This window comes from Geosmithia morbida (assembly GCF_012550715.1).
Source record: "Geosmithia morbida isolate 1262 chromosome Unknown scaffold_4, whole genome shotgun sequence".
Taxonomy (NCBI): Eukaryota; Fungi; Ascomycota; class Sordariomycetes; order Hypocreales; family Bionectriaceae; genus Geosmithia; species Geosmithia morbida.
In genome coordinates this window covers 348,426-373,244 of record NW_023336191.1, presented here as the reverse complement: position 1 = coordinate 373,244, position 24,819 = coordinate 348,426, and the positions used below count along the sequence as shown (strand labels likewise).

Genomic DNA, 24,819 nt, shown 5'->3' with positions numbered 1-24,819 from the left:
TCGACATGCCTTATCTTACGCGGAGCTGGGATTCTTGGTTGATTCAGCGAGATTTCAAGCAAGTTTTCTTTTTGTCCTGGAGTTGGCGCTATATATATCATAGCTTATTGGGTTGTCACATGGATCAGGCGAGGAGGCTGGATGATATATTATCAGATAGAAGACACTAGGGTCACGGGAGTCAAGGTTGGACTACGGGCATGGGCGGGACAGTCATTTCGGGCAGAAGAATGTGGTCCTTCAGATTTAATGTCTGATTATGATATACTAATAGCCAGTCCACGCTACAAAACAAAGAAAATACACTTGCTTCTATCCCAACAGCCCATGGCGAGCGGTACATCTAGATTTCCTGACGGCATGTTACAATTGCTCGATACTAGATATCAAATGATCCAGGTAGTCCGAATTTGGGTCCTCAAAAGCATGGGATAAGTACTGCGAGACGCCCCTGAGTCTTCGGCACCTCATGTCATGCTCCATCTGACTCGACTTTTCGGCAGCGATGTCGAGAATCTTGGTGGGGATATGAGCGAGCCTAGCAACATTGAGTCCATATGAGCGATGGGCCACGCCCTCGGCGACCTCGTAAAGGAAGGTGATTTCCTCGTGGCCGTCGTCGCCAGTCTGAGCGTTGAACTTCATATGAAGATTTGTGACGCCATTGAGGCCGTCGGCAACGGGGGCAAGGTTCTGGTAGTGGGTGATGAAGAGAGTGAGGCAGCGGGTATGGGTGACGACGTGGTGGAGGACGGCGTGGGCGATGGCGGCGCCATCGTGAGTGCTGGTGCCACGGCCGAGCTCGTCGAGGATAACGAGGCTGCGAGGAGTGGCCGAAGCGAGGATGCGGGCCGTCTCCGAGACCTCGACCATGAAGGTGGACTCGCCCGCAAAGAGGTTGTCGCGAGCACCCGTGCGCGTGTGAATAGCATCGCAGAGCGTCAGGCTGAGGGAGTCGGCGGGGACGAAGGAGCCGACCTGGGCAAGGAGGACGATGAGGGCGACGGCACGGACAAAGGACGACTTGCCACCCATGTTGGGTCCTGTGATGAGGTGGGCGAGAGGCTCCGGGTGGGCGAGGGATGTGGTGAAGGGTATGTAGCCTGTGTCGATGGTGTGCTCGGCCATGGGGTGGCGGCCGTTGGCGATGGAGATGCGAGGGCCAGACGATGACTCGTCATCGTCGTCATCGAGCAGCGTTGGTCTCGTGTAGCCCGGCTGGGCAGCTACCTTGGACAGCGACAAGAGACAGTCAAGCGTGGCGAGGGACGAGACAGCGTCGCGCAAAGGCTGATAGTCGGCGGCGATGGTGGCCAGGAGGTCCTTGAAGGCTCTGTCGCAGGCGGCGGCCAGGGCCTCGCGGTGTTGGTCGCGCTCGGCCGTCAGCCTCATGACCTCGGGGGTGTGAAAGCGTGAGAGCTTCTTCGTCCCCGAGATCTTGGCCCACGACGCGGGCACACTCTTGATGTTGGCGTTGGGCACCTCGATCAGGTACTCGATACCCGCCACGGTGACGTACTCGACCGTCTTGACCTTGAGCTTCTCGGCCGCATCGGCGCGGTGGGTATCCAGCTCGTGCTCGACATGGGCGATGCTCATCTGGTGGTCCTCCATGTCCTCGGTCTGGTAGTCTTCCCTGAAGAAGCCGTAGCGGTCATCCTTGCGGGCGGCGTCGAAGTTGATCTTCTCCAGGTACGACACGACCGTGTCAAGGATCCGCGGCAGCGCAGCCACTGCCTCCCGGAGCGGGGCTGCATCGAACGGCGGCGGCGGCGAGTTGTCGGATGTCGTTGAGGGGTACTGTCTTGCGATCCTCTGCAGGGTCTGTAGAACGGATACCAGCTCTGGGCGGGTACATTTGCCATAGTAGATGCGGATCAGGCTGCGCTCCAGGTCAACTTTGGTATTGGCCAGCAGCCTCTCCAGCTGGTCGACGGGAGCCGTCGACTGCTTCTGCAAGAGCTCCTCGACGGCGGCGAGCCTAGCCTCAAGGTGTTCCCTATTCAGGAGCGGACGGCCGACCCATTTGCGCAGCAGGCGGCGGCCGAAGTGGGTAAGAGTCTTGTCGAGGGCCCAGAAGAGGCTGCCCTTTTCGGAAGAGTCGGTCGAGTTACGGTAAACCTCGAGGCTCTCGAGCGTAGTACCATTGACAAGCATATGCGAGCGGGTGCTGAAGCTCTGGAAGTACTTTGTCAGGTCAAAGATGTGCTCGAGCCCGTACTCAGTGAGATGGTTGATCATGGCGGACAGGCAGACGGTGACGGGCTCGGGGAGCTTGAGGACCTTGTCCAGGAGGGCGCTGGCCGTATCATCCTTCCCGCTGGCTTCCTTTACCTTGTCGGCATAGAACTGTGTGACGTGGGAGTAGGCCTCGGCGGCCATGGTGTCACCACGTGGCACGCGCTCGACGCGGCTTTTGTCGCCAAAGACGTTCGTGCTGCTGCCTGACAGGTGCTGGACCAGCTTATCTGTGCCTCTGGTAAGCTCACCGACGATGAGGAACTCGCAGGGCGAGATGTGCAGCAGCCGAGTCTCGACCTCGCTGCGCATGAAACCATCTTGGAAGGTGTCGTAGATGATATCACCAGTGGCGGGCTGCACGGCCAGGATGCCCACTTCGACGGTCTCATCCGTCCCGGAACCCTTGGGTTTCGTCTCGGTCATGCAGAGCAGGTAGCCGCCCGAGGGTGATCCGGCACTGGCCTGCTGGTCAAGCTCGCCCACCTCGTCAATGTACGTGCCCTTGGTATACAGGTTGGTGAGCTTGCGAACAAAGGGGGCGTTGCGGTTGTCGCCTGCCTTCTTGAGGGCTGCCGTCTCAACCTGTCGCACAACGCCCACCTTGTGTCCGGCAGCCACCAACCTCTTGGCATGGACTGACAGGCGATGGACGGGAATACTAGCCGAAGCGAAGCGATCTAGATGAGCCTCGGAGGGATCTGTGGAAAGAGACGTGGCAGTGTCAGCAACCCCGGTACATGCGGCTCATTTGCAGAGCAAGGACAGAAAGAAGAAGAAGCAGGACCCACGTTCGTCGTAACGCATTTTGCCCGGTATACAGACAATGCTCAGTTCCTTGGCAGCGATGCGTGCGTCCTCACCCAGGAACTTGAACTTGTAGCCAACCTCCATGATGAGGACCGTGTCCATGTGCTTCCTCTTGATGTCAAGGAATTGCAGCTCCATGGGCGTCAACTTGGCCGACTTTCCCGCAGGCCCCTTCTTCTTGGAAGACTTTGACGGCACAGCCGTAACTTCCTCTTCGTCATCGTTCTCGCCGTCGGCATCCTCCTCGACGACCACGGTGGATGCATCTCGGCCCCTGCGCGAGGCCATGGCATCCGGATGTCCCAGCTTCTTGACGAATCTGCGGTGGAGCTCCTCATTCCGCGCGGTCTCGTCTTCACCATCATCCTGCTGTCTCTGGCTACGCGTGCTCGACGACGGATCGTACCCGTACCGTTCGGCCACGGGCTTGGAGGATACCGTGCTCGCGGTGGTCAGAGTTTCGGGCTTCTGCGCCTCTTCGAGCTTCTGCTGCTTGGCCCGCTTGGCGGGGGTCTTCGTAGAGTTCTCTTTATCGTTCCCGTCGGAGTTGCCCTCGTTGCCTACTCTGTCGCCGTCACCACGGCTTTCGAGTGGGCGTTTTCGATGGCGCGTTGGTATCGCTTCGGATGGGGACGACGGGGGCTGCTGCTGTGGCGACGACTGGGATTCAGCTTGCTGCTGCTTCTGGAAAGCGGCGGCTAGACCATTGACGGTTTTGGGGGTGAAGAATGATGTCAGGGAGCTCTGCTTTTTTGCTGATTGCGGTGCCATCTTTGGCGCGATTGCTGTCGTGGATGGGGTTGCAGGGAAATCACGTTGCGCTGTTCAGGGTCTCCTCTATCTGGTTCGTCCTCCATGACGTTCAGCATTTCAGGGTCGGTTCGCGTCGCGGAGGAGACGCGTTGAGTGGTCTGGGGAGGATCCACTTTTATGATCTTTGTTCAGCGTATTGCTGCACATTTGTACAGATTACTGTGTCTCTTTTTCTTCTTTATTTTTTCCCTTCGTTCATTTGAAATGAGACACTCTAGCACTCCAATATCGGATATTGTTCTATGGAAAGTATCAATTTATAAGTAGCCGTGTTTATCAAGGCTGGTATCATTGACGTATGTTCGTGGGAAAAGGTGAATTGTGTGGAACAGAGAAAAAAGAAGGAGGGTTCAATGGCGGCTCTTTAATGGCAGTAAAAAAAATAAAAATAAAAATAAAGAGAACACAGTCATGCATCCATACAGCTGACTCCCCCACTTCTTCCTCTCAACCTCAAGCATCCTCCTTGACCTTGACAATCTCAGGCTCGGTGAGTGCCGTTGCCTTTGCCCGGGCATCCGACTTATAATCTTTAAAGTGCCTCGGGGGCACCTTCTTGGCAAACATCTCATCCAGCTCCTCGTAGGTCCTGCCCCTAGTCTCAGGGATGAAGAACCACGCAAAGGCGATGCATGGGAAGCAGAGACCACCGAAGATGAAGCCGACCTTGCCTCCGAGGTTGGCATGGTCCGGGTTGAACATGTAGGGCAGCACGAAGCTCCACATGACGGAGACGCTGTGCGAGCTGGCCAGGCCAATGGCGACCGTCTTGATGCGGAGACGGCTGGTGCTCACCTCTGTGAGCAGCGTGTAGGCCACAGCGCCGATGCTGACGTTGTAGAAGAAACAGTAGACGAGGATCAAGGCGACGCAACCCTTGAGAAGGGCTGACGAGCCCTCGGAAGCAGACTCGCCGGCGACGGCAAGACCACCCATGAGCCACAGAACGACCGTCAGCGTAACTATGCCGTACAGCGTCAGGTTGCGCCGACCAGCCTTATCGATGAGATACCACGACAGGACGTTTCCGGCCATCGACAGGACCTGTTGGGTGATCTGCAGCTTGAAAGACATATCGGTACTGAAGCCGGCCAGCTGCGCATAGTAGGTTGAGTAGGACGCGGCAAAGTTGATGCCCGACAGTTGCTGCATCATGATGACCGAGATACTGATGATGGTTCGCCTCAGATTACTCTTACGGAAGCACTCGAGATACGATACACCCTCGGTCTCGTGGCGAGCCTCGTCGAGCGTCGTCTTGATCTGAGCGAGACGCCGGGCGTTCTCGCCCGTCGAGGAAGAATAGCCGAGTTTTTCGAGGTTTTTGAGAGCCAGCTCATCCTTTCCCTTGTTGGCGAGCCACCACGGAGACCTTGATGGCCAGACCCGTCAGATCCTGTATCCTCCATATCCATAGACCCGCCAACAGTTTCCGTCGGGGGTGGGGGTTGGGTTGGAGACACTTACTCAGGCATGAAGAACCAAAAGGCAGCGGCAACAGCGGCAAATCCATACTGAGAGCAAAAGACGGATCGGTAGGCCCAACGGTTGTCAGCGTCGCCCTCGCTGTCGACGATGAGAGCCACAGTAAATGGACCGAGTGTGTACGACAGGGCGATCAAGCAGGTCAACAGACCGCGGAGGGGGAAAGGAGCGATCTAAATGATGCCACCGGATATATCAGTATCGGTGCCAGAGTCCTTCGAGACAAGACTTCCAAGAGTCTCACGGGATATACCAACCTCGCCAACGTAGCTCCCCGCCACGGCCTGCAGGATGCCGACGACAAAGCCATTGAGGAACTTTCCACCAAAGAACTCGGCATTGGTCGTGGATATGAACTCGACGGTTATGGCGGCAAAGGACACGAGGATGGCAGAGAAAAAGGTCCAGCGTCGACCGATGGAGTCAGCAATGGTTCCACACAGGAAGGACCCGGCAACCTGCCTGCACGGCCGAGTCAGTACAAGAGTGGTTCGAGGGAGTGCAGCGAGCACAATCGACTCACGATGCTACGGGTGCTCCGCTAAAGGCAGACTGCCACTTTGCCGGCACGACATAGTCGCCCTCGAAAGCATCGCCAAAGTCCTTGCGAAACCTGGGGATGCTGATGACGATACCCGAGGCCTGGTTTTCGAAGCTGACGAGCAACACGGTCCATACGGCGTACAGGCACCAGCAAAAAGCCTTGGGGTTGGCTTTGATGGCCTGCCACTTGGTAGTGCTGTGGTCAGCTTGGTCGAGCAGACGGACAGCCGTGGCCTGGGGCTGGTCAACGTGGGCGACATCGTGCTTTTCGGAGTCCATCGTGGTCGTCTGTGTATATATGCGTGAAGGAGGGAAAGGGCAGATGTCTCGACGTGGATAGGTTGTAGGTCGTCGGGAGAGAGGAATAACACAGGTCCTTTTGGCCTCTCTGCCCTTTTTTTTTTTTTTTTTTTTTTTTTTTTTTTTTTTTTTAAAATCCTGGGCTGCGCCACGCATCACAGTCACATCGGGGGGGGGGTAAAGGGTGGTGAAGGGTGGTGAAGGGGGGTTTAGATTGGCGGATTGGGAGGGAAGAGAAGCACGCGATACAACGATTAGTATACTATAATATACTAGACCTCTCGCCCCATTGTTGATGATGGATGTGACGGCTGTGTGCTACCAATTCCAGTATCAGCAGGCCGACACCAGACATTCATGGCCATCGCCGTCTCTTATACTTTCCGGGCCGGCCATGGCGGTCACAAAATCCCGGCCGACGCAAATGGGCCCCATTCCTCGAATGTGTCCATCCCCACGGGGAGGAAGTGGAATACTACGGGGTGGACAGTTGCCTGGCGTATGGCATTGGCACAACCCCAGAAGCTGGGGTACGAATCAGGGATAATACGATATCCTTGCCCGGTCTCGTCACCCCTCATGCTGAACTCTTGTGCGGAGAAGGGCCGATTTCGCCTTTTACGGAAAGAATAGGCACCCGAGTACGGAGTACGGTAGATTGGGGTGGGCAAGAGCCCCTGTCTGAGACTAGGGAGTGCGGGCAGACCAAGGTCACGCAGAAGAATGGTCAGGATCAAGGGTATTACTATTGAGGAGTCAGCACGAGGGGTACTGTACTCGGACGAGGTGCTTGGACGAGTCGAGGTAACTAGTACGGGGGGGTCCTGCCTCACGAGATGGACCAACTTGTCCGAATGGGGCAAGCAGTGCCACTGTATTCCCCAAATGGCAAGACGACATGGTTGGGGACGTGGAGAGGTGAGGCATTGCGGGGTGAGGCGACAAAAAGTGGAGAGGTTGACGATGATGGTATTGTGGCCCGTGGGTGATGAGGAGAGTAGGAAACGAGTGCTTAGGATGACCTCATCTGGTCTTTCTCGGGAGCAGCTTCCAAGACATTTATTTATTCTTGGGGTGTAGTGCTCGTGGTCTGGATCTTGATCTCGTCAAGGATCAGATTTATCCAGTATCCAGAGGGATAATACTGAGCTGTGCTGTCTACGAGCGCCGCCTACTCCTCCCCGACATCTCTCTCTCTCTCTCTCTCTCTCTCTCTCTCTCTCTCTCTCTCTCTCTCTTTCTCTCTCTCTCTCTCGAAAACAGCAGCAGCACCCTCGTGACCATGTCCTTGGATAGAAGCCGTCTGCAGAGCTTCCCTGCAAAGCCTCGCGTCTTTGTCATATCGGACATATCCAACGAGCCGGATGACGCCGAGTCGCTCGTCCGCTACCTGCTGTACGCAAACCAGTTCGACACCGAAGGCCTCGTGGCGTGCACGTCGACGTGGATGAGGACAAAGGTGTGTCCGCAGGACATGCACAAGATCATCGACGGATACGAGAAGGTGGTGGACAATCTCAACAGGCATGCGCACCCTGACCACCCGTATCCGTCTGCCGACTATTTCAGGAGCATCGTCAAGGAAGGGCCTGCTGTACGTACACGTGCCTGGGGCGACCCATGTTTGATATGCTACCATGATGACAGCCAGTTCGTCAGCTGATGTTGCGGGTGGGGACGGCTTTCTAGGTGTACGGATCACAAGCGGTGGGCGACGATATCCCCCTGACGTCGGGCGGCCAGCTCCTCCTGGACCGACTCAAGGCCTCCGACCCGAGACCGCTCTGGGTGCTGGCGTGGGGAGGCACCAACGTTCTCGCGCAGGTCCTGCACAAGGTGCAGCAGCACGAGACGGCGTCGGAGGCAGCCCGGCTGCGCTCCAAGCTGCGCGTATACACCATCAGCGACCAGGACGACACGGGGATCCAGATCCGCACGCGGCACCCCGACATCTTCTACATCTGCAGCGTGCACGCGTGGTGCAGCTACGGGCTGGCGACGTGGTCTGGCATCTTCGGCGAGAACTACTACGGCTTCGACAGCGGGGGGCCGGACTCGTCCCTGTTCACGCGGGAGTGGATCGCCGACAAGATCCGCATCGGCGACCTGGGCGGGCGGTACCCGGACTTCATGGCCATCCCGGAGGGCGACACGCCCACCTTCCTGTACCTGATCCAGAACGGGCTGGGGGTGCGCGAGCATCCGGAGTACGGATCCTGGGGGGGCCGGTACGCGCTCACAGGCCCGCACGCCTCCCCCGCGGGGCAGAGTCCCCGGCACTACAGCGACGTGGCGGACATCGTCGTCGGCAAGGACGGGCGCACCCACACCTCCAACCACGCCACCGTCTGGCGCTGGAGGGAGGCCTACCAGAGTGACTTTGCCGCCCGGATGCAGTGGACGCTCGGCCCCGGTGCTGCCGGCTCTCTCGGCCGCGCCAACCATCATCCCGTCGTGTTCGTCAACGGCGAGGCCGGCCCGGAGGCTCTTCACATCGAGGCCGAGGCCGGGTCCTCGGTCCGCCTCGACGCCTCGGCCACGTACGACCCGGACGGCGACGACCTGACGTTCAGGTGGTGGCACTACCGCGAGCCCACGGCCACGCAGTGGAGTGCGCTCCAGGAGGTGGCAGAGGTGCAGATCAAGCACGAGGGTGGCGATCCGGCCGTTGTCGATGTCGTCCTGCCTGGTCCGGAAAAGTGCTGCGTCAATCTGCTGGACAGGCAGGCCGTGCTCAAGGGTCATGCGATGCATGTCATCCTCCAGGTCACGGACGGTGGCACCCCGAGCCTCACCAGCTATAAGCGTGTCATCATCCAGGCTACCAACAAGGATCTGAGAGGTAGCGGGAAGCTGCGCTCGGCTATCGGGGATGAGTAGTGAGTGAGCTCAGGCTTCGGAGGGATGTCGGCACAGACTCAAGTGTCCGAGGGGGCAGATTTCATAGAATAGGCAGGTAATACAATGGGACGTCATGTAAGATGACATGAAAAAAAAAGAAGAAGAAGAAAGTATTACAGAGTATCGTAAGCTTCCGATGACTACCCGTCCAACATCCGCTTCAACCAGATGAGATGACCGACAAGACGGCGACACTGACACTCTGAAGATGGGTAAGTGCAGCGTGTTCTCTCTCGCATGGCTCGACCAAGGATGATGTGGCCACGGGCGTTCAAGCATCACGACCCTGCAATCTGCAATCTGCAGCAGCGCTACGGTAGTTTGCAGATGCCAGACATCCAACAGCCTCATTCACGAGCGATCTCAGTGCCTCAGTTATCAGGCCGATATAATGGCGAGGATAAGGAGATTAAGAATGAGAGGAAAGGGAAGAGTTTGTTGGTCCTAATAATAGAAGCAGCCACGGTAGATGGTAGATGAACAGGGAAGTCAAGAGACGGCACTAGTAAGTACCTGGGCAGAGCGGCAAGGCACCAAGGCACCAAAGGCAAGGTCCCCCCCCCCCCCCCCTCCTACACGTAATAATATCTATCACGCCGCAATCTATAAGTGATAATATAGGTGCAGGGAGTACCATTACAGGCCAACAGGTACGGATAGTGTTAGACCGCAGCAATACCATGTACGGCTAGAGTCCCCATATAATAATAGTATCAATACCTGTAATCTGTAGGCACGTCACTAATTCTTTAAGAACCGGCCCGCGGTACTCGGTGATTCCAGAGTTCAACCAACGACGGACTAGCAATATCAGATCTCTGGCCCATCTCGACCACGACGCACCTGCCGAATCAATCAGATGGTATCGATGAAAACCTTGATAGCGCCTAGACGACACAGCAGAGCAGTCGTCCGACGAGGACCCGCCAAGCTCCCTTGTCCCGTCCGTCTTGGCTCCTGCTCCTGGGTCCCTCGGCGCTTCGACATGGCCTGTCAGTCGTCGTCCAAACCTGGGCGCTTACAGCTCTCCACCAACCAATCATGCCGTCCATCAGGCCTCACCATCGTCCCGCTGCATGGATCGCCCAAGCGCTAGGCCGCTGCCATTCGTACGAGGAGTTCCTGGGGCCGAGAGTCGACTGTCTGTCTGGCTGGTTCTCTTGGCTCGTGGCTGCGACTGGTCCCCAGGGCGAGAGATGAGATGGCAGCCAGAGCTCGGGAGATGTCGCCTCTCTTATGTACCAATAGTCTCCTCCTCCCTCTCTTTCCTTGACATGCTCTCTTCTTCTTCTCCCCTCCCTCATCACCTTTGCAGTCTTTTGTTCCTGAATCTGCTCTATCCTTTCCGGTCCTCCCATTGCTGCGACCGTTTCTGCGACCCATTGAAGATCCAAACCCGCTTTCACACGCCACATCTTGATTGACCCCGCGCCGTCTCAACCAGAGCGCGGCCCCTCACACGCACAGCAGCAGCAGCAGCAGCCAACAAGAAGCTCCCCATCAAGGGCGGCCTCGAGAATAGGCCTCCTTCCCGAGCTCCTGAAACACCCGCTTCTCCAATAATATCCCGGTCACGATTCTCGTAGCCTCCGGCCGTGCGTCGGTGACGCGGCAGGGCTGCTCACCCCATCAAAACCCCCGCCTACTTACGATCACTGCAACAAAGGACCAACATGGAGGATCCCAGGCAGCAACAACAACAACAACATCATCATCATCAACAGCAGCAGCAGCAGCATCGGAACGGAGGCGACAGTCCAACTGTTGAGCCTCTGCGCATCTTCAAACCTCAGAGTCCTACGCCTGCCATGAGCTACCCGTCTCCTCAACCAGCGGCGTCGTCGTCGTCCTCGGCGTCCCCGGCTCCCAAGCCTGCTTTCCCCCTCCCTCCTGGCGCATCCAGCTCCGCCGCTCCTCTCGTCTTCCCCGACGAAGACGACTTTCGCAGACCTCGTCACATGGACAACAGTCCCGTGCCGGAGAGCCCGGTCGACAAGAGGCCCGGCCTAGCCGAGCGGAGGGGTGCTGCCCCAAAGCCCATCAGTTCGCCAACCAGCCCCGACGCCGACCACGGCCTGTTCTCGAGGCCCCTCCAGAACCAGCAGAGACCCGCCGCATCGTCCCGTGGCAACAACTACACACATGGTCAGGAACAGCCGGTATACTACCCCCCGCCGGGAGGTGCCTTTGCCGAGGGCAGCTCGTCGTCTCTCGGGCCATCCCGTGGCGATGCCGCCGCCGGTGGAGTGAACCGTTTCGCCTCGACTGCCTCAGTGTCCACAACCAAGGCCAGCCGGGGCTCACCTCCACCTCCGGAGACGCCCATCGTCGAGCCCGGCTCCGTCCCCGGTGGTGGCATCGAAGCTCGCTACGCGGCATCGGGCATTCCCGGTACCGCAACCCTCACCAGCCTCCAGGCTTCCCAGGTCCAGAGCGCCGCCGCCGCCCAGCGCCTCGCCCATTACGGCAACCAGCAGCCTCAGGCCCAGCCTCAAGCCCAGAGGCCTTGGACGCCTACCGAATCTCCTGATCAGGCTCCTTCCGGGCCGCCGACTGTGTACCAGGGCTCCAACCCCATCTCCACCACTCAGCAGCACCCCGCCTTCAGCCCGCCCCCTCAGCAGTCTGTCCAGAGCCGAGACAGCAACCCTGTCCAGGTCAGCGTTCTCGAGCAAGACTTTCAGCGCCTTGGGACGAGCTCACCTCCACCGGCCTACTCGAGCGTCAATCCCGGCGGCAAGTCGTCATCGGCGCCCCCGGAGAAGCAACGTCCCCAGCAGCAGCAGCAGCAGCCGCAGCAGCCGCAGCCGCAGCAATCGCAGCAATCGCAGCAGCTCCAGCAGCCACAGCCCCAAGCTGCTTCCGGCTTCCCACAAGCGGCGGCCAGTAGCAGCAGCTCCGCACCGCCAAAGCAGAATGGCATACCCGCCGCCTTGGCGTCCCCGGCTCTGCAGCACCCCGGCCACCCCGCCTTCGCCAATGACCCTCATCCGGGCCTGCAGAACGGCCAGGGCTCGCAGGCCGCGATAGTTGCACCCACGCCCACCATGCAGCAGCACCCTGCATCCCCCCCTCCACTGCCCGAGGGGTGGATCGCTCACCTTGACCAGAACTCTGGCCAGTACTACTACATCCACCTGGCCACCCAGGCGACGCAGTGGGAGTTCCCCAAGGGCCCCAACCCCATCCAGCACGAGCAGGCGCCCATGTCGCCCGCGGCATCCACCTATGGAAACCCGCTCGCCTCCCCCATGTTTGCCAAGCAGGGCATGGCATCGCCCATGTACCCCCCGCACACCCCCGGCTACGCCGAGAGCATCATGAGCGTTGCCCAATCCCAGGCGCCCTCTACCATGGGCTTCACCGGCCCGCCCCCGAGTGCGGGAGTCGACATGTACAGGATCCAGCCCACTAATGGAGTCTACTTTGGACCCTACCTCCGATACGTCAACATGGACCTGGAAACTGGCACCTGGCTAGGCAGCATCCTCATCGTCACCGATGCTCCGCAACCGCCCACCATCCACATTCACCAGAGCACCGACCTGTCGCCGAACCCGAGGCAGCTGCAGCCGCACTCGATCCACACACACCAGCGGTGGTCCTTTTACAAGTACGACTTGGACCTGCAGATGGGCGAGTTCGGCACCGAGCGTTGGACCTACGCTGTGACCTCGCACCTCGGATGCACCAGGTACGAATTCGTCGTCGCCGGCCGCCATGAGACGGGCTGGCGCTTCATCGCCCACTCGGGAAATGACTTTTCGGCCGCCACCGGGCAGAATGAGCGGGCCAGGCTAGGCGGCGTCGGTTTCATGTGGAAGGACGTGCTGCAGAAGAACGTCGACTGCGGCGGTTTCCACGTCCAGCTGGGCCTGGGAGATCAGATCTACGGAGACCGCCTGTGGAAGGAGGTGCCCATCCTCAAGCAGTGGCTGGCAATGCGCGGCAGGGACAACAGGCGAAATGCCCAGTGGACGGCCAGGCACGAGGAGGACGTCGCACACGCCTACTTCCACTACTACACAAGCCACTTTGACCAGCCGTTCCTGAGGGAGGCCTTTGCGCAGATCCCCCACGTCCTGCAGATCGACGACCACGATATGTGAGTTTGGTCAAAGCCCCCGTCAATGCACGCACACCAGACACACCTCACTAACACTCCTGACAAAACAACAGCTTCGACGGTTACGGATCGTACCCCGACTACATGCAGGCATCGCCGATATTCAAGAACATTGGCCGCGTTGCCACCGACCTGTACCTGCTGTTCCAGCACCACACGACGGGGGAGATGATGCGCAACGTGAGCACGGACAATGACCTGTTCACTGTGACGGGTACCGGCTGGCACTTTGTCAAGTACCTCGGCCCCGCCATGGCCGTCGTCGGCCCCGACTGCCGATCCGAACGCAGCCAGGGCAAGGTCATGGCCGGCCCGACATACCAGGGCATCTTCCCCAAGATCGCCACGCTGCCGCCCAGCGTCCAGCACTGCATCTGGATGGTGTCGGTGCCCCTGGTGTACCCGCGCCTGGAGGCCGTGGAGAGCCTGGCCAACACGGTGGCGGCGGGGAAGAAGGCGGTCAACACGACGTACAACATCCTGGGCAAGGTGACGAGCTCTGTGGCGGGCGTCGTGGGCCAGAAGGACATGGTGGCCCAGGGCTTCACGCAGGTCAAGAAGGCCGTCGGCAAGACGGGTCTGATGGGCAACGTCCTCAACCAGTTTGGCGAGCTCGACATCCAGGAGGTGCTCAAGGACATGTGGACGCACGAGACCAAGGACCTGGAGCGAACCTACTTCATCCGTACGCTGCAGGGCATCTCGCAGCAGAAGGGCATCCGCATGACGTTCCTCTCGGGAGACGTCAACGCCGCCGGTGCCGGGCTGGTGCACGACCCAACGCACCCGGGCGACCACAAGACCATGTACCAGATCATCACGTCGCCCATCGTGGCCGCCCCGCAGAGCAACTACGTCCTCAAGATGCTGCACAACCAGAAGTCTCTGTACGTGCCGCAGAACGGCCAGAAGTCGACACACGAGGTGTCGGACACGAAGGAGGACATGATGGAGATATTCCACAACGACGCCAGCGGCGCGGCCCGCGATCTCAAGAAGCTCATCGGCCGCCGCAACTACGCCGCCTTTGTCGCCTACGACCAGGACGCCGTCGCCGCCGCGCAGAACCAGATGCCCTTCAGCCCGGCCCCGAGCATCGCCAACTTTGGCCAGCAGCAGCAGCAGCAGCAGCAGCAGGGTCTGTCCAAGCTGAGTCTGGCCGTCGACTTTGTCGTCCAAGGTGACGGTGCATTTACTGCTCCTACAAAGTACGGACCTGTCATCGTGCCTCATCTCGAGTTTGGACGATGAGTCTTCATCCAGTCCTTCTCTCGGTTACACATCTTCTTTCTTCTAATACCTTGTTGTTCTGCTTTTGTTTTAGGCCCTGGGAAGTTCCTAGGGTAAGAGGAGGGGAGTCTATGGAGATGAAATCATTTCTTCTGTGTTTATTGCAGCGACTTTTTTTTTCAATTTTTTTTTCGTGTCATTTTTTTTCTGTGACAGTTTGGACACTAACTATATACATACTTTATATACAATGCACAATTGTGAATTGATATCATGACATTCCGTTTTATTTTCAGGGCATGTGTGGCCTTTTTTTTTGGTTGGCATGTTGTTTCTAACGGGATATTACCATTTTATTCCCTCTCTTTTTCTTCTTGCACTTGCACACAACTCCTTCTGTTCTACTTTCTTTTTCTTCTATTTTGCGCCTTTGTCTTCCATTTTCCGTTGTCCATGCATATATCGCTCGCTACAGAAAATTAGAGGGGGGGGAAAGATGGGTTTTGGATATAGAGAGAAAAATCAAATGCCAAACAACTCGTTGAGCTGGCGCATAGTGTCCTGGGGGTCGGTGACGGTGTGGCCGATGGTACGGGGGTCTTCAAAGATCTCATGATCGTTGCCCCCAGGGCTCGTCTTGTCGCCGAAGAAGTGGATGGTCTTGTAGGTGATGCCTCCGGGCTTCTTGGCTTCGTCCTCGAGATGCTTGAGGCAGTAGGTCTTGTCCCAGCCCTTGGGGAAGACGTCGAATGAGATTTGACCACCTATGGCGAAGCTGTCGTTTTTTTTGTCTTGTCAGAATTATCATCTCTATCTCTCTTGGTGGAAGAACCTTAGGGAAGGCCCTTGGTGGAGGGAAGAAAAAGGGAAAGAAAATCAAAAATTGAAGAAGTAGAAGAAGAAGAAGAAGAAAAGGAATGATCTTTGAGGGGAGATGAATGGGGTCTGAACGTACACGAGATCCCAGTGACCGAAACGCTTCTGAAGTTCGGCGACAAACTTCTCTCGAACCTTGGCTTCGTTGTCAAAGTCGTTAAAGGCCAGCCGCTCCGCATTGGAGGCGTTCCTGCCGACGGGGCTGACGTTGACCATGCCGTTGCGGAACTCGATAAAGGTGCCTCGCTTGACGGGTATGTCGAGGTCGGCGATGTAGTGCAGGCAGAAGTTGGCCAGCTCCTTGTACCGGTCCTCGCCGAGCCACTGGATGAAGCTGTTGGACGGGAGCTCCCTGCCGAGCCGGTAGGCCTCGAGGCCGTTCTCCGAGAAGCAAAAGTCGAACAGGTCGGCGACGGGGACGCCTGCCGGCTTGCCGAGCTGCTCCTCCTGCTTGACCAGGTTGGAGCCGCCGACGAAGCCGATGGCGCACTTGTTGCGCAGGGTGGCCAGGGTCTTGAGCATCTCGGGGGAGACTCCCTACATCGGGTAACCATTTCGATCAGACTAAATTCTTGAAAAAGAAGCAGGACGAAAGACAATGTAACACGGAGGTGGGGGGAGGTGAGGGTGAGGCGGTCTCCTTCTCCTTACCAGACGAGCGGGCGTCAGAGTTCCATCCACGTCAAAGAGACAGATGGTGTCTGGGAGGGGACGGGCGTCCAGAGGAGGGTAGGAGGCGGCCATTGTTTTTTGCTTCTAGGATGTTCTCTTGTTTCTTCGGAGAGAAACACAAAAGTCTAGGTGTGTGTCTATCTTTCTCTTCTATTCTGTCTGAGATCAAGAGGGTTTTTTTTTGGGGGGGGGGGGGGGGAAGAGGAAGGGCTCAAGGTGGCAGAAAGCTACCCTGAGTAATTGGCGGGGCAGAAAGGCTTCAGAGGCGGTGGGCCGCCACTGCGAAGGGGTGGAGGTGTCAGAGAGACGGACAACAAGAGATGCTCGAATAGAGATAAGATTATGCTGTATGTGTCACGTGATTCTCTCGAAATTATATAATAATATCATGGAGAACACACGGGAAGATTGCAGAGGGTAGAGGATGATCACTACATAACCACCCCCTACCCTACTCTTCTGTGACTTCGTAAGCTATCACCTCATAGTGATGGCAGGCGCAAGCAGACCTCCTCGCTTCCTTCACATGCTACTCCACCTTGCATCCCTGACAGGAGAATGCAGAATATAGAGTTAGGGCGGTAAGAACGACAGGATTTGATCTGCTGATGCGTATCGCTCGGTGCAGCAGCCAAGGATAACATCACCCATGATCAAATGACCGACATCAGGAAACATCTCCCTCTAATCTCCCTCTAGGATCTCAACTCAGCATCGTGATCTTCCAAGCCCTGGATACGGCCGCGTACAAGTCTCGACAGTTATGAAAACTGTACAGATCAGCAGAAGGCTTGGTCACACGCAAGTTCTGACCGAGTACAACCCGTAACATATAGGCGACCATTTGTCTGATGATCACCTCTTCCTGAGCATTCCACTCCGGCTGCGTGGATGCTTGTCATGAAAGGTGGCGGATCGGCTGAGGTCGTCGGACGGGTAGCCGTAAAGGTCGATTCCTAGGCGGTTGTCCTCTATGTAGGCATGAAGATATTGGAGTTCCGTTCGTCCCATATCCGCATCGAAGCGGGCGAGATCCGATTCGTGAACGGCATCACGCATTTGGACAGCGTTGATCGAGCAAGCCATGATGAGAACAGCGATGAACAATCGCCTTGATTGTAAAAGAAAGGGCAGTACAATCCTGGTGGATGAGGGGGATTTCTGATGCTGATGTAGGTGAGGAAGGAATATTAACTCTACCATCGTCCTCCCAAGTGGTGGTATGCCTCTAGCCTTGATATCACATGCTACCTTGTGCACTCTCCTTGGATACTGGCAAGATTCAAGATTCCTCGGTATCCGAAAGAGCTAGGTGGCTGTTCGCCCCCCCCCCAGTACGCGATACATGCGCACTCTCGTTATACAAACTCTTTTGAAGACGGCCACCCTACTCATCATTACATAACGCAGACGCAAATCTTTAGACGTATATGCATGTAATTCCTCTGTCCTGACCAGATAACAAATGTTTTACCGTACGGTCAAGAAAGGCAAGAAAGAAAGGCAGTTTGCTCTAAAATGCTGGTAACATTTTCCGTGACTGTACAAGTATGAATAGTTGCATGCCATGAATAAGATTGTATCTGGATAACGGATATAAACGATCCAACGAGAAGGAGAGGGGGGGATCGAATGTAGTGATATAAACACAATGGGACATGAAAAAGTGGGACGAAGGAGAGAGAGAGAGGGAGACTATACTATACGGTCGCATCCTTCCCGTGATGACGCTGCGCCGTCGCCTGCGCGAGCTCCCTCTCCTTCTCCCTCTCACCCATCTCCGCCTGTAGAGCCTCGTACTTTCGCTTCCAGTCATCAGCTGTCAATACGTTCTCATTTCCGTCCGAAGAGCCGCAGCTTCCTTCACCGGAGTGCTGCTGCTGGTGGTTCTGCTGCTGCCCCACGCTCGGTCTCCTCCACATGCTCCACGGGACGACCTGCGTCATGGAGAAGGCCCCGGATATGCTGCTGAACCGGTACTCCCACGAGATGGCGAACTTGTGGCAGCGGTCCCCGTCAGGTAGGCGCGAGTACTTGGGTGGGGAGGGCATCAGCATCCTGGCCCCCGCTAGCGCCCCGAGGTTGACGAGGAAGGTCTCGGGCGAGGGCGAGTTGCGGTAGATATCCTCGACCATGGCGTTGACGATGCCCGCCATCTCGTCGGGCGCGGGGCGTTCGGCCGGTCGACCGTCCGCGTCGACCCAGTCGCCCTCGCGCGCCATGCGCATAAAGTAGTTGAGCAGCATGTCAACGTTAGTGCGGTCCTCGGTACGCTCAAAGTGGTAGTCATCTATGCAGTCGCCCATGCCCGAGTGCCGAGCGTCCGCGGAGCGGTGGTGCGCGCCCTTGCAGCGACACCGGTCCTCGTTAACAGCATGCTCCACCCGCGTGGGCCACCCGTTGCTGTGCTTCCTCTCGCCGGGCTGCTGTCCCTGACTGGCATCCTCTTCTGACAAGATTACCACGGCTGGTGGTCGGCAGGCATGGGGGGTGGGAAGTGCTGGCGGCGGCGGCGGCGTTGCGAGCCGCACGGCCCCGCCGGTCCGCTGGGGCACCTGGAGAGATATGCTAGGTCGGGCTGGCCTCTGGCCTTCTATATGTGTGCCGTTCTGTGATCCGGACGATAGGGCAGGTGCTGTCATGGTCCGCTTAGGGCGCGAATATGGCACCCCCGAGGGGGTCTCGGGCAGCTGGTGAGTGGCCGAAGATGGTTCGCCCACTCCGAGAACGGGCTGCATCGCGGCCGCTCTGGGGGCAAGCTCTGGATTGTGGGAGCGCAGCGGGGGAACGTCCTGGGTCTTTTGAGGGGTTGGTGGTATGGCTGAGTGAGGTATGGCTGAATGGGGGGATAAACCCCCGGGGGCATCGACGGGCGTACGATTGACGGGAGGGCGGCCCCTCGTCTTGCCTCTGCTTTCTGGGCCTCCAACCCTCCAGGCCGAGGACACATTCTTGGTACCTCGGCGCTGGCGGCCAATCTTTGTATATGACGGGGACATGGCCGACCGAGGTTCCCCCGTCGGGTCGTCATCCCAGAAGGCGCCCCTGACGGTAGGGGTGATGGCGGAGTTGGGCCATCGGGAGAACGGCGTCTGGCTGCCATCGCCCAGGCCAAGTCCCGGATGTGCAGATCGAACCGCGTCAGGGTGCGCAGACAGAGGGCCCTTGCCGGGTACGAGCCAAGGGGTCACGTCGCCGGGCCTGTGGCTGTCGATGGCCGATGACGGCGACAGGCGTGGACGCTGAGCCGACAAGGGGGTCTCGGCCTCATCGGGCCTCTTTCGACCGCGCTTGGGCCGCATATGCGGTATGAGAGCCCGGAGGACCATGTCGTCCTCGACGGCAACGCCGTCACGTACTGGCTGGCTAGCAGGGTCAGGATCGTCGGGGACATTGTTCCAGTACTCATTTGGTATACCCATGAGGTACTCGAAAAAGGATTTGACATGGAGAGAGTTCATCCATTTCTTTAGATGAGGGTTAGCACAAAGATTGTCAATAATTCCTTTGAAAGTTCTTTTTCTTTCCCCTTCCTTCATGTTTTTCTCGGAGAAGAGAGAGGGCTCGCAAACCTTGAGACGGACACCGTATTGTGTGATCCTCTGACGACTCTCGTCCTTGCTCGGATCAGGAGGCGCAACCCCCAGCATCATGGTGAGCTCAGTCCAGGTCTTGATATCCTTTGCGTATAAGCGCTTGACAAGGTCGTAGATGACGGCAGTATCGAAACTCTTCCCGCCATTCTTAGGAGGCGTACGGAATGCCTCGCGCAGAGCCGTAGCATCGGAGCCCCAGGGTATGGCCGGGTTGCAGTAGAAGATGAAGCTCACAAAGGCATCCTCGAGGGTGTCAGGGGTGACGTTTCTGTCTGGCAGCCCATTCACCGGCTGTGTCGACGTGCTACCGTCTGTAACGGAAACCGCAGGTGCGGCAACTGAGGTCTGCTGCTGCTCATGGACCGTTTCCATGGCCATGGTCGCCTAGATGAAAGGAGGTCGTGAGACGCGGGCCCAAGCTGGAGAAAGCAGCACCGCGCACACCTCGAAGTCAGGATGCCGTGACATGCGTGCGTCAACTGCACACACGCACAGAAGGGTCTCCTCCGGCAAGTTTTAGCAGAATACGTCGGGCTTTTTTTCCCCTCCACTTATCGGGTGGATTCTTCTTTTTCTTTTCAGATCCCGTGATACTTGATGTTGCTGCTGTTCCTGGGACTGCCTCGCGGTGGTTATGTCGTTTGACAATGATGAGGCTGGAGTTGAGGGAGTGAGGGCATAATTTACCCCCGTTTCAAAAAAAGGTCGGGGCTAAATTTGCCCAAGATTAGCCGTGGCTTGGCACTTCCTGCACTGTGTCAGAGTGGGGGCATCTTGGTGGATCCATTGTAGCCGCGTCTTGGATATCAAAAGCAGGCGACCGTAAGCTGTGCTGGCTATTGAATCACTGCGAGTTCATTCACAAGGTAAAGAAGGGCTGTATTAACGGAGAGTTACGTGGGTAAGGATCTAGCATTGCTGACATTCATCCAGCCTCTTTCTCCCGTACAAAAAAATGGATCGTCCGGGTAAGAAAAGGAAAGGTCATATCGTCTACAGGGACCTGTACGCTTTACCATAGTGTAGCACAGTGCGTCGGGAGAAGCAAGTAGGGATGTGTCAGCATTGCGACTTCCCGATTGGGGGACCCGTTCTTTCCCCCACAAGGTCAAACAATCCTCGAAGCCGTCCCGTCCCGTCTTACGATGTCGTCATGATTCATCTCTCGCCTCTTGGTGTTAGTATTATTACCTTTATAAGTATTACTGCGTGCATAGGTAGTAGATAGTAGGATAGTGGTCTGATGCAATTATGTCCCGTATTTACTAATGCCATGAACTACCTGTATTACCTACTTCCATCTTACAAACAGAGGATGCAGTTTCCTGTTGGTAATAGCTTGAGATTGCGTGATTGAAGCTAAGCTTCACTTCTCCTTTGTTTTTTCTCCTGAACAGCTACGTGGTATGACTCTTCTCTTTGTTCTCTCCTTCCCACTTGGGGATGTATCGAGACGACTGGAGTGACCTACACCATACACCGTACTCCATACTCCGTAGATGGAGGCAGGAGGCTTTTGATTTCAAAGCATTGCAGGATGAACAATGACGTCCGCACTCGGACCCATACCCCCCCATATCAGTGTATATAATAATGTCATCTACCCCCCCCCAACCAACCAACCAACCAACTTGACAAACGGCGTTCCCAGTTCGTGGAGAAAAAGAGCCCTGGTCAAGAACAGACAGAATCCCAAAGAGCAAGATGCAAAACTAAAAGAGAACAAAAAAAAAGGATCATACACACACACACACAACATGTCAACTACAACCACCCCAACAACCGAATCCCAACCGGTGACGCTTCCTCCGCCGTCTCGCGTCCCCCGCGGCGACGTGACCGTCAACCTAAACTTCTACGAGCCCCCAGCCGACCCGTCCTCGGTGCCCTTCATCTTCGTGGACCCGCTCCCCTCGGACCCGGGGCGCAACTTCACCGACCTCGTGGTCCCGACGCGGCTGCACGACATCCGCGGCCGGGAGTCGTCGTACAACAACCTGGACCGCGACGCCTTCGCTGTGGTGCGTGGCGTCCCGCCCTCGGCTGAGGACCGCTTCCGCGACGACGCCTCCATCAAGGCCAACTACTACCCGGAGGTGGAGAGGCTCCTGCTGGACAGCATCCCCGGCTCGGAGAGGGTCTACATCTTCGACCACACCATCCGCCGCGACGATCCGAGCTCGGACCGCCACCCCGTGCAGTCGGTCCACATCGACCAGACGGCTGCGTCTGCCGCGAAGCGCGTGAGGCGGTACTTTGGGGCTGACGGGGACGAGGCCGAGAGGCTGCTGGCCGGGCGGTACCGCATCGTCAACGTCTGGAGGCCGCTGGGCGACGGTCCCGTCGAGTCTCACCCGCTCGCCTTCGCGTCCTCGGAGACGGTCGACGACGCAGACGTCGTCCCCGTCGAGCACCGTTACCGCTCCGGGTACGTCGGCCAGACCGCCGCCATCCGCCACAACCCTGCCCAGAGGTGGTACTACCTCAGCGGCATGACTGGCGACGAGCGCCTCCTGCTCGAGTGCTTCGACAGCGATGCCCTCCGCCCCGGGTCTGCCGTGGCCGGTGGCAGGGTCCCGCACTCGGCTTTCGAGGATCCGCGCACCGCGCCTGATGCTAAGCCGCGGGAGAGCATCGAGGTTCGTGCCCTAGTGTTTGGGCCGTGAAATCGTCTCTCCCCGGTCCTCCTCCCTTCTCCCCTCTCTCCTCTCCTTCCCTTTCTTTCTTCTTCTTCCTCTCTTTCCGTTTCTGCATGCTGAGCGCGTATGCTGGACATCATAATTATTTCAGATTGATCATGATAGGTCAAACTACCTCTCCATCCACCACAATAAGGCACTAGCAAATAAAATGTTGAAAGTTGTATTCAGATGATGAAAGAAAAACGATACAAAGGGGAAAAGAAAAAAAAAAGGTAATGCTCTAAGTGACCTAAGCTTTCAGGCCAACCAGTGTCGAGTCTAGACAATATCTCCAACTCGTGATAAGAGAACGTGTATGCAACAATTCCAGACGCCGCGCTCACACAATCGTATATATAAGGGAGAGAAAAAAAACCGTTAAAGAGAATAGAAAAGGAGTTGCAAACAGCAAGCCCTCCAACATGTCAATTCCTCCTTCCACGCCCCCTAGTACTGCCCTGCCTGCTCATAGCCGCACCGCCCAGGCTGCTCTGGCGGCTCATGGGCGCACCGCCCTGCAGAGAGGGGCTGTTCTGCTGGTCGCGCAGACTGGACATGGGCAGGCCGAGGGCGTCGGTGACGGATTCGGCGTCGTCGCGGGGGGCCGAGGTGAGGGCGACGAAGCGACCCTGGTGGTAGGGGACGGCGACGTTCTCCAGGACCCTGCGCAGGCTGGACGAGGCGTCGAGGTGGGCGCCAGGCTTGTGGGCCATGTCATACTGCTTCAGGGTGTTGATGATGGCCAGGTCGGACTGGATGTCATCCTGGGACAGGGGGACGGGGTAGTTCTGGTCGGCGCTGCGGGGGTAGGGCTTCAGGTACTGCTGGGGGACGGGGGGCGGCACCTTGGGCGGCTCCTGGGCGTGCATGAGGTCCAGGTTGCCGGGGACCTCAAAGTTGGCGATGCCTTCGATGCCGAGGATGCGGTCGTCGAGGAAGTTCTGGTTGTTGGCGGCGGCGGCGGCGGTGGCTCCGCGCGTGCTGCGGGTGGCGTGGGACACCTGGCGCTCCATGGCGGGCGCGGCCGAGGGCAGGGACTCGAGGTCGTCGTCGGCCCCGAGACCGCCGCCAGCGCCGGCCTGGTCGCTGTCGTCCATGCCCGGGGAGGCGCCGTTGACCCGGTTGCGCAGCATGTACTGGTGGGCGGCGATGGCGGCGTTGTTGTAGTGCAGGGACAGCTCCTTGTCGGTGAAGAGCTTGTCGATGCTGTACAGGGGGCCGCTCTGCTTGGCGGCGGCGCGGGCCTTTTCCGACTGCCAGAGGGGCGTGGTGCTGTTGGCGTCGAGGCCGCGGCGCGAGGGGCCGGGCGAGCCGTCGTCGTCGCCGCCGACGCCGCCGCCGTTGCGCTTACGCTTCTTGCTGCTGTCCGTGTACAGATCCTCGGCGTCCTTGCGGAGGCGCGTGGCCCGCTTGCCGTGGGCGCCGCCGGGGCTGGAAGGGTTGGTGATGCTGAACTGGTTGGGGTTGAGGAGGAGCGCATGGGAATCGTTGATCTCCAGCACCTCCTTCTCCCGGTTGAGCCGATTCTTCTTCTGCGTGAGCGTATTGATGAGTCGGTCGCGGAGGGTGCTGGTGAGGGCCCGGTGCTCGCGTCTGGCCGTCTCTGTCTTGTACGCGTGGACGTTTTTGTATTCTCGGACTTTTCGATCGTATTCGTTCTATTGTTTTTTTTTTTCGTGACATCATCATGTCAGTCAACCACATCCTCCCTTGATTTTGCATACTGGACGGGGGCGTAAGGGTGAGGGTGAGACCATACCTTGGACTCGGTGAGCTGGAAGTCGCGGACCTCGATCAGGTCCTCAATCTCTGCGAGAAAGTTGTGAAAGTTGATGCCGGCCATGTCGAGGAGACTGCGAGAGTTCTCGGCATTGACGGGAGCACCCTGCATCTGGTCATGCTCCCTCTGCAGGTCAGCAATGATGTCGAGTGCATTGGGGCTATAAGGGTCGAATCGCTGGATCAGCTTCGTGTCTAGCTGAATCTTCTGCAGCTGGTCCCGGTAGGTCAGGTCCTTGTCGCGCTGGAAGCGTTCATTCATGCTGGCAAGACGCTCCATGAGGAGCTGACGCTTCCTATCTCTCTTAGACTGCGACGTCGCCGCTGCAGCTGCGGCTGTCGGCGGAGGAGGAGACCGACGTCCGGTCATGTTGGCTGGCATAGCTGCGTCCAAGGTGGCCATTGTACTATTCAAGTTTGTTGTTGTTTTTTTCGGGGGTGGGTTGGCGGCTTGGTTGTACAGGACCAGGTACGCCCCGAGAAAAGAAGTGGAAAGAAGGAGAAAAGAACAAGATCAGGTTCCTCCTCGACGAGGCTTTGCAAGAGGGAGAGGAAGAGAAGAGGTTGGTGGAGAGGCAATCAATGCCTGAGATAGGGTGCGGTGAACAAGAGTCGGGGTAAGTTATCCTAAGAAGGACTGACGGAGAGCGGAAGAGGAGGGAGAGGAGAGAGAGAGAGAGAGAGAAGAGATACCCATGTGCGCCAGCCCGAACAGGAAGAGAGGCGAGGGGACGTGCGCCAGTAGAACGTGTGGCAGCGGTGGGGAATG

The 24,819-nt window shown here is 57.7% G+C and overlaps 9 protein-coding genes across 9 annotated transcripts; 4 read left to right on the top strand and 5 right to left on the bottom strand.

Moving 5' to 3' along the window:
- Positions 1-363: 363 nt before the first annotated feature.
- GMORB2_5602 (DNA mismatch repair protein MSH3) lies at positions 364-3,819 on the bottom strand (the record flags this gene model as incomplete). The annotated part of the gene is made up of 2 exons (XM_035467572.1): positions 364-2,939; positions 3,030-3,819. The coding sequence occupies 2 exons, from the start codon at positions 3,817-3,819 to the stop codon at positions 364-366; spliced, it is 3,366 nt and encodes a 1,121-aa protein (XP_035322538.1).
- A 495-nt stretch (positions 3,820-4,314) lies between these two features.
- On the bottom strand, positions 4,315-6,168 carry GMORB2_5601 (Sugar (and other) transporter; the record flags this gene model as incomplete). The annotated part of the gene is made up of 4 exons (XM_035467571.1): positions 4,315-5,233; positions 5,329-5,519; positions 5,604-5,808; positions 5,870-6,168. 4 exons carry the CDS (start codon positions 6,166-6,168, stop codon positions 4,315-4,317), a joined length of 1,614 nt encoding a protein of 537 aa, XP_035322537.1.
- A 1,303-nt stretch (positions 6,169-7,471) lies between these two features.
- Positions 7,472-9,069, top strand: GMORB2_5600 (Protein of unknown function (DUF1593); the record flags this gene model as incomplete). The annotated part of the gene is made up of 2 exons (XM_035467570.1): positions 7,472-7,783; positions 7,879-9,069. 2 exons carry the CDS (start codon positions 7,472-7,474, stop codon positions 9,067-9,069), a joined length of 1,503 nt encoding a protein of 500 aa, XP_035322536.1.
- A 1,062-nt stretch (positions 9,070-10,131) lies between these two features.
- On the top strand, positions 10,132-10,858 carry GMORB2_5599 (uncharacterized protein; the record flags this gene model as incomplete). The annotated part of the gene is made up of 2 exons (XM_035467569.1): positions 10,132-10,257; positions 10,847-10,858. 2 exons carry the CDS (start codon positions 10,132-10,134, stop codon positions 10,856-10,858), a joined length of 138 nt encoding a protein of 45 aa, XP_035322535.1.
- Positions 10,859-10,898: 40 nt separating this feature from the next.
- GMORB2_5598 (WW domain) lies at positions 10,899-14,467 on the top strand (the record flags this gene model as incomplete). Its single annotated transcript, XM_035467568.1, has 2 exons — positions 10,899-13,195; positions 13,270-14,467. 2 exons carry the CDS (start codon positions 10,899-10,901, stop codon positions 14,465-14,467), a joined length of 3,495 nt encoding a protein of 1,164 aa, XP_035322534.1.
- Positions 14,468-14,968: 501 nt separating this feature from the next.
- GMORB2_5597 (phosphomannomutase) lies at positions 14,969-16,066 on the bottom strand (the record flags this gene model as incomplete). The annotated part of the gene is made up of 3 exons (XM_035467567.1): positions 14,969-15,221; positions 15,402-15,859; positions 15,974-16,066. 3 exons carry the CDS (start codon positions 16,064-16,066, stop codon positions 14,969-14,971), a joined length of 804 nt encoding a protein of 267 aa, XP_035322533.1.
- A 1,628-nt stretch (positions 16,067-17,694) lies between these two features.
- Positions 17,695-19,968, bottom strand: GMORB2_5596 (ARS binding protein 2; the record flags this gene model as incomplete). The annotated part of the gene is made up of 3 exons (XM_035467566.1): positions 17,695-18,755; positions 18,849-19,461; positions 19,579-19,968. 3 exons carry the CDS (start codon positions 19,966-19,968, stop codon positions 17,695-17,697), a joined length of 2,064 nt encoding a protein of 687 aa, XP_035322532.1.
- A 1,379-nt stretch (positions 19,969-21,347) lies between these two features.
- GMORB2_5595 (Methyltransferase) lies at positions 21,348-22,256 on the top strand (the record flags this gene model as incomplete). Its single annotated transcript, XM_035467565.1, has 1 exon — positions 21,348-22,256. One exon carries the CDS (start codon positions 21,348-21,350, stop codon positions 22,254-22,256), a length of 909 nt encoding a protein of 302 aa, XP_035322531.1.
- Positions 22,257-22,696: 440 nt separating this feature from the next.
- GMORB2_5594 (Sds3-like) lies at positions 22,697-24,453 on the bottom strand (the record flags this gene model as incomplete). The annotated part of the gene is made up of 2 exons (XM_035467564.1): positions 22,697-23,929; positions 24,031-24,453. The coding sequence occupies 2 exons, from the start codon at positions 24,451-24,453 to the stop codon at positions 22,697-22,699; spliced, it is 1,656 nt and encodes a 551-aa protein (XP_035322530.1).
- Positions 24,454-24,819: the final 366 nt, after the last annotated feature.